The 10,738-nt window shown below is 28.1% G+C and overlaps 1 protein-coding gene across 1 annotated transcript; it reads left to right on the top strand.

Moving 5' to 3' along the window:
- Nucleotides 1–1,557: 1,557 nt before the first annotated feature.
- Nucleotides 1,558–3,528, top strand: LOC134827827 (mucin-2-like). The gene is made up of 3 exons (XM_063840673.1): nucleotides 1,558–1,564; nucleotides 1,624–3,388; nucleotides 3,450–3,528. Exons 1-3 carry the CDS (start codon nucleotides 1,558–1,560, stop codon nucleotides 3,526–3,528), a joined length of 1,851 nt encoding a protein of 616 aa, XP_063696743.1.
- Nucleotides 3,529–10,738: the final 7,210 nt, after the last annotated feature.

The raw sequence follows: 10,738 nt of genomic DNA, 5'->3' as shown, positions 1-10,738 counted from the left end.
AAAAAAATTAAAAATTTTCAAATTTTAAGCAAAAGAAAAAACATTTGGGTTAAAAAAATTTATTTTAATTACTTCTAAAAAAATAAAATTTTGGACCCTCATGTTTTTTCTTTTGCCTAAATTTTTTAAAATTTTGTTTATTTTTAATTTTTTATAAAAAAAGCATATTTTTAAATTTTTTTTTTTATAATTTTAAAAATTTTTTCTCAATACGAAGCTGTAAAAGCATCGAAACTAAGTCAACCATGACCATGCTTGCCTGACAAATAACTGACAAAATGATTTTTTTGCTGATTGAGAAAAAAAATGAACAGTTAAACAAACAAGGTAACATTATTTATTACAACGAACGCGAAAAAAAAATGTAGAAAACATATTGCACCAAAAAACAGTAAATCAATGCATAAATTCCACGTCTTGCAATGTCGCTTAAGGGGAAATATCTAGAAACATAACGAGAGTGATCTCATTTCAAGTTTGAAAGAAACAAAATTGATCAAAGTGTTACATTGTGACTCGAGTGCTCCAAAAAAGAAAAAAATTCCTTGAAATATTTTTTCTTTGTCTCGAGTTTCAATTTTTTGTTCGATGTCTATCGTTGTTGACAGAAATCCAACAAGTGTGCAATATGCAATGTAGACCCATTCATGTGTGAAAATTAATGATGAGAAAGACAATGATGATGATGATGATGGCACTTGCATGTCGACAGGACCACGCAAGTAGATTTTTTTTTTGCAGGAAATGAGAAACAACAAAGTAAGTTTTTTCTATGTCTATTTTTTATGAAATTTTACGTGACATTGAAAATCTCTTATGAGGTCATTCCTTCATATCGATCAGAAGTTTATTATTTTGACATTTTTATTGCTTTTACGAACACATAAAAAATTTTAAATCGAATCATAAAACAAGGAAGAATTGGATTTTACCTTCCATTATTATTATTTATTTATAGAAACAATATTTTTATGTAAATAAAAAAAATATAAAAATAAATAAACATCAATACGAATGTAATAATAAACGATTCGTATTGCGGAGACAAGATAATAAAATATTAAGATTGATGGCATTTTGTATGACTTTGCGATTTTGCTGCTTGATTGCTTCCCATTGGATTTCTTCCAAGAAATCTTTTTTTTTATAAATTTTTTAATTAAAAATAAAATTAAGGAGAAATTAGATGCAAGTGATAATAATTTTTTGGCACATTTTGAATTTTCGTGCGAATGTCAATGTCACTCGATGAGGTAATTCATGAATTGAACAATTTTGAAGTAGTTGAATTGTTCCCATGTTTTGTGATAAGATATAGAAGTTGTAACATGAAGATGTGTAAAATGATAGAGAGTCGCGTTTTATGACTTCATATACCTCTTATCGAAAATTCTTTCCCGAGACTTCAATCATAGTTTTATTTGACACAAATGTGCGTTTCGGTGCTCTAAAGAATTTTGTAAAAGAAATGATAAGATTTCGTATATAAAGGAGTCACTTTTTTCAATTTCATCATAGTATTCTTTTACGGTTTTAACTAAGAGAACGCCTTGGAAAATGAAGGGTAATAAAAAAAATATTAATATTTTTGATTGAAATTGAGTTTCATTTTAAACTTTTCAGTGATATTAGCTTTGATTTTCGTGGCTACGGTAGCAAATGCTGCTGTTTTGCCGCCATTACACGATTGCGGAGTACCCGAATGCACAAATACAACTGTGCATTATCCCCATATTGATCCTGCTTTCTTTTGGCAATGCCGTCCTGAACCAGGATGTGATGCTTGGGTAGCGCAAAAAATGCCTTGTGCTAAAGGATTGTGGTTTAGTTACAAAGAACAAGTTTGTACACGTTGTACTGAATGGGAAAATCCCTGCCATTTGGATCCTGTACCTGAATGCGTATGTGAAGAAGATAACCCATCAACAATTGAAGTTCCAGAATTACCGCCATTGTACAACTGTGATGATCCAATTTGTTCTGATACTGAGATTTTGTTCCCTCATAAGGATCCTACCAAATTCTATCAATGCATTCCTGTTCCGGGATGTGATGAATGGAGAGCTGAAGTTATGACATGTCCAGCTGGATTGTATTTTAGTTACAAACATCAAGTTTGCGTTTGGGAATGTGATTGGGAAGATGAATGCGGAAGCGGAACTCCTAAACCAACAACTCCTCGACCAACGACAACGCCTGAACAAACAACTCCTCGACCAACAAGATCAACTACTAAATCAACAACTCCTGAAGAAACAACCCCAAAGCCAACGACAACGCCTGAAGTAACAACTACTGAAGAAACAACTCCCAAACCAACTACTGATAAGCCAACAACTATTGAAGTAACTGAAGTTCCCCCAATTGATGATTGCAATGAACCAATCTGCTCGAACACAACTATTCTTTATCCTCATTACAATCCTAAATTGTACTATCAATGTGCTCCTGATTCGGGATGCGATGGATGGAGAGCCGTTGAAATGCCTTGCCCAGCTGGTTTGTGGTTCAGTTATGAGAAACAACATTGTGTACGATGTGAAGATTGGGAAAATCCTTGCAATTTGTTCCCTGTTCCCGAATGTGAACCATGCCCTGAACCAACTGTCGGTCCTACAAATCCCCCGACAACAGCTGAACCTTCAACTCCTCGACCAACGAGATCGACAACTGAAGAAACAACTCCCAAGCCGACAACTCCTCGACCAACGAGATCAACTACTGAAGCAACAACTCCTGAAGTAACAACAACTGTTCAACCAACTACTGATAAGCCAACAACTATTGAAGTTACTGAAGTTCCTCCAATTGATGATTGCAATGAACCAATCTGCTCGAACACAACTATTCTTTATCCTCATTACAATCCTAAATTGTACTATCAATGTGCTCCTGATTCGGGATGCGATGGATGGAGAGCCGTTGAAATGCCTTGCCCAGCTGGTTTGTGGTTCAGTTATGAGAAACAACATTGTGTACGATGTGAAGATTGGGAAAATCCTTGCAATTTGTTCCCTGTTCCCGAATGTGAACCATGCCCTGAACCAACAGTTGCCCCGACAAATCCTCCAACGAATCCCCCGACAAACCCTCCAACGAATCCCCCAACGAATCCCCCGACAAATCCCCCAACGAATCCTCCGACAAATCCCCCAACGAATCCTCCGACAAATCCCCCAACCAATCCAACTACTGATAGCCCAACAACCATCGAAGTTACTGAATTGCCGCCAATCATAAACTGCGAAGAACCTCATTGCTACAATACCACGATTTTGTTCCCTCATAGAGATCCCACGAAATTCTACCAATGCGCTCCCGTAGCTGGATGTGATGATTGGACTGCAGTTGTACAACAATGCCCTCACAATCTCTTCTTCCGTTACGAGTAAGATACATGTTTTTGTTAGTTTTCACAAACGTTTTAAATGAAAATTTTCTTTTTACAGCAAACAAGTCTGCGATTGGTGCAACGATCATCTCTGTGACGAAGATAGCGTCTTCAATCCCGCACCAAAATGCCCTTAAACTACTGCAAAATTCTACTGCTTAACAAAAACCAATATAAAAAAATTACATTTCAATAATTGATTTATATACAAAGATGAATAAAAAAGATATGGGTGATCTATTTTATTAACCGAAAGTATAAATGAAGCTTTTTTCAAGCTATCTTAAAAATCTATTTGAACTGAAAATTTTAGTATCAAATAGCTTGAACAGATTTTAAAGATTACTTTTTGAATTCTAATCTGAAGAAAAAAACTTAAAAATAATCTTACAAAGATTCATCTTTAGCAAAGATGTTGAATAATCAGCTTTAAGCATTTAAGTGAACTATGTCAGATAGCGTTTCAATGCGAAGAATTGTTTGAGATTTTCTGAAAAAAAATTTTGCGAGACGTTTGATGTTACTACTCGTTTCATTTAATGTATTCGTTTAATCCTTTGTAATAAAATGAGTTCTGTGATTCATTTTGTCAAGTAATTCAACATTCAACTTCTTCAGGTTTGGCTTTGCTTATTAGTTTAAGCGCATTGAAATAAACTCTTTGCTTCACGTCAAGTAATTCTGTGTCATTTAACATGATCTCCTACATTCTCATTCCAATGTTTTATTGCAAATCTTTTGTATTGCTTTCAAATCCTCTGCTTTCATCAGTATCATAGTTGATAGCTTCAATGATCGATATATGTTTGAATCAGTGACTTGTACAATAAAATTTTCGTTTCTTTATCCAGCATTTTCTTCATTCGAGTCATGAAATAAACTTTCTTTGATATCTGAAAAAATTTTAAATAATTTTAGGATACTTACCTGAACCTTCTTCTTCAATTCGTCACTTTTTGCATCACATACTTTCTTCAGTTTCTGCAAAAAAAAAAAGATGAAAACAAAATTTTATGAGAAAACGTAAATGCATTAAAAACATAATTAACACGATTTTGTAATTTTCCTAAGTAGCTCTCATTTGCACTAATGACCAACTGCAGGAACTTTTCCTTTCATTTCTACACACTCAGTTGAATAATAATAACAGTAATAAAAATAGCACACATTTCAAACCAACTAACAAGATGCATGTGAGAGTCTTCACTTTTTTGCCATATAGGCACATATCGAGTGAAGAAAATTGTAATATTTTCTATTTGTAACCAAAAACAACAATAATGAAATCAAAAGCTTATATTTTCATCTTCAATTACCGGATCTCTCGTACACGCAGCATCGCAGCATTTTGTCTGATGGGCAAAATGCAATTTAAGACAATATAAATACTCACTTTGGAGGTTATGTGTGTGCAGAACTGGAATTACTTTGCAGACAGTTTTGTGTTGTGTGCGACGTAGTAAGTTTTCAGCTAGCCAGAAGCTACGAGAGAAATGAAAAGGGTGAGGAGAAAATTGTTGAACAATCACGAGAGAGCGAGAAGAGTTGCTTAACCCATATTTTTATTGTGAATTTTCAAGGTAAAAGTGATTGGTTTGTGGTTTTCTACATTTTTAAAAAAAAATGTTTAGATAATGAGAAACTAATTGCATTTCCTTGTTTTTCTTTTCTTTGTAGTTTAATGCAAAACCACGTGTTAAGTTGTTTTTTTAAATTTTTAATTAAAATCACGCTCATCTTAGCATGTGACATGCATGGGCAGAAATAAGTAGGCAGCAAATGAGGGACAAATGTCCTTCTTACGACTTTGTTCGTGCTTCGAGACAAGTTTTGCCCACTCATTCGCGCATTATTCGTCATTTGCATTAAAAAAAATTGCAACATTAACAATTAATGTTTTACGTTAATTTTATTATTTATTAATTTTTTTCTTTTTTTTTCGTTTCAGGTAAGTTCTTGGATTATTTCTTGTTTGCCCGTAAAAATGCAGTGAGTGACCTTATTTTATAAAAAAAAATAAATCCAAACTATTTACCGATATTTCTCATCTTTATCTCGCAATTAAAAGGAAATTTTTTCAAAAATTCTTCTTTGTCAAGAAACAAAGCATTTTAATATAAAAAAGTTTATGTTGCTGTTTTTGTGTGTATTTAAATAGACGTTTGTTTATTTATACGGAATATTTGCGAAAGACTTTAGTTTAAAAACTTGGCTTTTAAATTGAAATTTCATGTCTTGCAACACACAATGTCACATACCAAAAAATACTTTTCCAAAATGAAAAAGTTCAAAAGTGTATTTATTTCTTTATTTTTAGCATGGAAGCCACAAAGCATTTTGTTATTTTTTTTTTTAAGTAACTTCAAAGAATATTCTTCGACTCGGCAAACGTGTGCAGATAAAGAATGAGATACACAAAAAAAAATGTCTTTTAACCTTTTGAGGATAATCATTTTTGTGGTTTTAACATTTTTATGTTGTATTTTCATTCAAAAATTTGAGTGCGATCGATGTTTGAGAAAACTATACGTTTCCGAGCATATGTTCTATGGAGAAAAATGTTAGTTTTGACGTCCCAAAGGTTATTAACGAAAAAAAATAAATTTTTTTTTTTCGTTTCATACTTTATAGTTTTTTTTTTAATTTTTATTATTTTTTTATTTATTTTTTTTTTTTTTTTTTTATTTTTTTTTTTTTTTTTTTGAAAAATATAAAAAATAATTTTTTAAAAAAATTTTTTTTTCTATTTTTTTAAATATTTTTTTAAAGAGAAAAAAAAATTGTCTTTGTAAGTTAATTGAAATTAAATTAAAAATTTGGATTCTCAAGAAGAAATAGGCAACATGTGAATGTTTATTGCAACAAAGTATCACAAAAAAACATAGTCAACTATGTAGCGACGAAGAAAAAATGTAATTTTCTCGTATCTCCTTATTGTTAATCTACACCAAAAACAACAACTGCAACAACTTGTGAGCAAGAACATCACACATGTGCGCTTATCAACAATTTTTCTTGTTTCAATTTCTCACATTTTTCCATGCAATTTTTTGTATTTCATTTCATAATAATAGCATTTATCGTCGCTTACATTTACTTTGAGCGAAACAATACTCTCTCGCGCGCTGATTGCACAAATATTCCTTTTCTAGTACACATTGCTACACGATGCGACTCACATCGGGCAAAGAAAAAAAATCGCACTAAAGACTTTTTTTACATGTGTTGCGCTCGACTGTGTATAAATAGTATAAAATAATATTGAACTTGTAACAACTCGTTTCTTGGTATTTTTATTTTTTAAATGTTTTTATTGCCAGCACATACACAGACACGAATGTTAATGCGAGATGCATAAAAACTTTCAAAGCGAATAGAAAATAGAATACTTGCTTTGAAGAAAAAAAAAGAAAAATTCAATAAAATGTGCTCCAAGGAATTCGCGTTATTGCTAAATATCGAGGTGAAATTGTTTTTTAATTTTTTTTTTATTTTAAACTTACCTCTCAGGAACTCGATTTGACAGTATTTCCTGCAATTTTGTCGTGTTCTTGTCGCAACATGAGCATAAAAGAGGATGTAAACGATAATAAACGGGAATAACTCGTCATTTTATTTACACCTTGTCTCTTTAAAAAAAATCATCGTCGCAGCTATTTCTTATCAAACAAATCAATTAATGACTTTTTATGGAAGAACTTTTTTTCTTTATCTCCGCTAACGATCATTTTTTTATGGGACAAGTGTCAGACATTGTATGCAGCAACATTATTCTTCATTTTGAATTCTTCTTCAATTTTTTTTTTTTTTTTTTTTTGTAAAAAGGCACATTTATTTGTTTATTATTGTTTTATTGTGCCTGTGCGCACGTGTAAAACAATAAAAGAACTTTTGTAATATTTTGATGTAATCTCTATAATTCCGCATAAAATTCATGCAAGTGTTGAAGATGTTTTGTATTCTTCTTAAAATTCTTTTTTTTTTTTGCTTTTATGCAAATGTCAGGAATGAGCTATCTTTGTTCGTTTGATGAAGAATTGTTGCCGTACGATGTTGATGTCGTAAAATTTTCATTTTTTATTTTTCTTGTATTTCCATATAAATTTGATGAATTATGTTTAGAATAAATTTTAAATAAAAATAAGGCATGTACAATTTAAAAAAAATAAATTTCTTTAAAAAAAAATCTTTAAAAATAATTTAAAATTAATAATTTAATTTAAAATTTATTTTAATTTTATTAAATTTAACTTTAATTTAACACAATAAAATTAAATTAAATTTAATTTAATAAAAAAAATATTTTAATTTTTTTTTTAAATTTTTGATTCATACATTTTTTGTGCAATAAAAATTTCTAAATGTGTGAGAATAGATAAGATATTTTTTATAAAATTAAAAGTTATGAAAAATTTTAAAACAAAATTCTGAAAGTAATAAAAATAGTTAAAAAATAAAATTTATGCATATTATTTTTTTGATTATTATTTCTTATTTTTTTAAAAATCTAAAATAAAGAGATAAATTTAAATTTTTTTTAAAATATTTTTAAAATATTTTTGTTTTATTTAAAATAAAAAAAATAAAAATATATAAATATAAAAAAAATATTATTTTAATTTTAAAAATAATTAAAAACAATTTAAAAAAATTAAAATTTAATAATTTATTTTTTTTTTAAATTAAAATTTAAAATTGAAAAAAAAATTAAAAATTATTTAAAAATTTTAAAATTAATTAAAATCATTAAAAATTATCAATTAATTTAAAATAATTATTTTTTTAATACTTAAAAAAAATTAAAAATTTAATTGAAGCTTTTAGTGATCCAAAAAATATCATAAAAAATTACTTATGATAACTTTCAAAGTTTTTCTCTGTCAATAATAATTTTGTGCATTAACCTTTTTTGAACTTTAAAACAAAAAAAAAATATTTTCACTCCATATTTTATTAAAAACTGTCTCAATTATAACTTAAAAAGCGCAACAAAACTGCATAACGGTCCAAATGCCATAAACTGACCACATTTTAATGCATTCTATAACACATCAATATAAATTTTTAACTTACAAGATTTCTTAACGAACACGTAGGTTACGAGATTATTATTACTGCTTGCAATATATTTACGTTGATTATAAAACAAACAAACATATCGGACCGAACAACAAAAGTTAATGGAACTGTGATGGCGCTAATTTATTATATTGTATCGTTAATTTATTTATTCAAACTTAAATTTCAAACAAAATATTTATTATTTACTTTATTATTAATTCTTTACCATTTTAAATATTATTTTTTCTTGTTCTTCATTGTTCTTTATTTTTATTTTTTTTTTGTTGTGCGTGCTTGCCTTCACTTTTGATTTTAACACTTTAAAAAAAGTCAAACGTGTTTGTATTTCAGATTAATAAATAAAAAATAAACGTCGTCATTTTTATGATTCATTAGCTGGTTATTGTCTATTGTGTGCGTCAGATCTTTTGCTTCTTTAATCTTTTGTTCTTCTTCTTGTAATTTTTTTTTATTTTTTCACGAACTGGTCAACGTGAACTTTACGGATGTTTTTCTTTCTCTTTTGTTTTTAATTTTTTTCGATCTCGTTCGACGTGCGAATCGCAAATTTCTCGCGGTCTATGATATTAATGATCTGCAAGTCGAAAATATTTGTTAACATATCTAAATATTTTTAATTTTTTTTTTATTTGAAATTTTTCAATTGAAGTATTGAGTGAGAAATTTTTGCAAAAAAAAAATTAGAAGTCGATGAACTTGATTTTTTTTACGTAATTTGAGGGACATTCACCTTTTCTATGGGATATTTTTATGCTGGAGCTCGGTTGTTACTTAATCCGTTGTTGTGCATGTTGAAAGTTTTTTACTAGCTCTTCACCTTTAGACTCCCATCCAATCAATAACCGATATATGCAGTAACATGTTCTTCTTCTCTTCAACATGTAACGTGTATCAAATTACACACATCATCTTTATCATCATCATTCTATTCTTCTTTAATTTCTTCTAAAACTTGCTTCATTGATCATTTTTATGACCACTTTACGATTTTTACATCTTAATTTTTATTTTTTGTTTTTCGAGTTATTGACATGGGAGGCCTGCTTCTCTGGTTACCAAAAATATTATTAAATTATTATTTTTGTTTAAAAAAAAATTAAAAAGTTCACATGAAAAAAATTTAAAATGTCACAAACCAAAATTATTAATTAAAAAAAATAATATAAATAAAATATAAAATAATGAAAAAATTTTTTATATTATTTTTATAAAAAAAATTAAAAAAAAAATAAATAAAAAAATTGGAAAAAAAATAAAATTTCATTTAAAAAAAATTATTAAATTATTTTTTTCATTTTTGTGATAAAATTTTTTTAATTTTTAATTTTAAAAAATTTTAAATATTTAATTAAATAAAAAAAAAAATAAAATGAAAAAAATTTTAAAATTTCATTTACTGCAAAAAAATCATTTTAAATTAATTATTTTTTTTCATGTGATTTTTTTTTATTAAATTTATTTTTAATAAAATTTTTAATTTAAAAAAAATTAAAAAAATTAATAAAAAAATATTTTAAAAAAAAAATAAAAATAAAAAATTAAAATAAAAATTTAATAAAAAAAAAATTTTTTTGAAAAAAAATTAAATAAAAAAAAAAAATTTAAAAAAATATAAAAAAATAAATAAATAAAAAAATAATAAAAAAAAATTAAATAAATAAAATAAAATATAAATTCACATGATAATATTAAAAATTTCACTTACTCCGAAAAAAATTGTGTCACCTTATAAATAAATGCCTCATTCATTATTATTTTTTGTATTTTGCGACCAACAACCGGCTTTTGTGCATGCAATAACTCTTCTACAATAAAAACACTTCTGTGTCAGCATACCGGGCTCCGGGTTTACAATGCACGAAACGATCGAGTAACTCAACTCACACAACTACAAAAAAATCGGAGTTTAAAAAAACGTGTACACATGTGTAACGGTATAGCCGTCGTAACATATGATCAGTTAACATATAGAAAATTTTTTTTTCTATTTTTCTGCGTACTGTACGAAGATAGATAGATGAAAAAAGTGAGTGGATTGAATGTCCAAATGTAAATTACTGTTTAGTTTATGTTTGAGTCTCGTGTACTCTGCATATCGATCGATCGCGATAGAGCGTCGTCATCGTCGTTTCGTTTCGTTGTCCCACAAAAGTTGAACGGTATTAAATTTAAGCTGATTTATTTAGTTTTTTTTTCATATATTTCCGTAGAACGTGAAAAGTGCATGTCTCGGCATAAATATTTGACTTGCAAAAAAATTTCATT

Source organism: Culicoides brevitarsis, chromosome 1 (genome assembly GCF_036172545.1).
Source record: "Culicoides brevitarsis isolate CSIRO-B50_1 chromosome 1, AGI_CSIRO_Cbre_v1, whole genome shotgun sequence".
Lineage (NCBI taxonomy): Eukaryota > Metazoa > Arthropoda > Insecta > Diptera > Ceratopogonidae > Culicoides > Culicoides brevitarsis.
Note: the sequence above shows the minus strand (reverse complement) of the source record. Positions and strands in the feature narration are given on the sequence as shown.

What these genes read in the sequence shown, in the direction of transcription:
- LOC134827827 (XM_063840673.1), top strand. An exon ending in AATCTCTTCTTCCGTTACGA is followed by an intron (nt 3,389 to 3,449) that starts GTAAGATACATG and finishes TTCTTTTTACAG; the next exon opens with CAAACAAGTCTGCGATTGGT.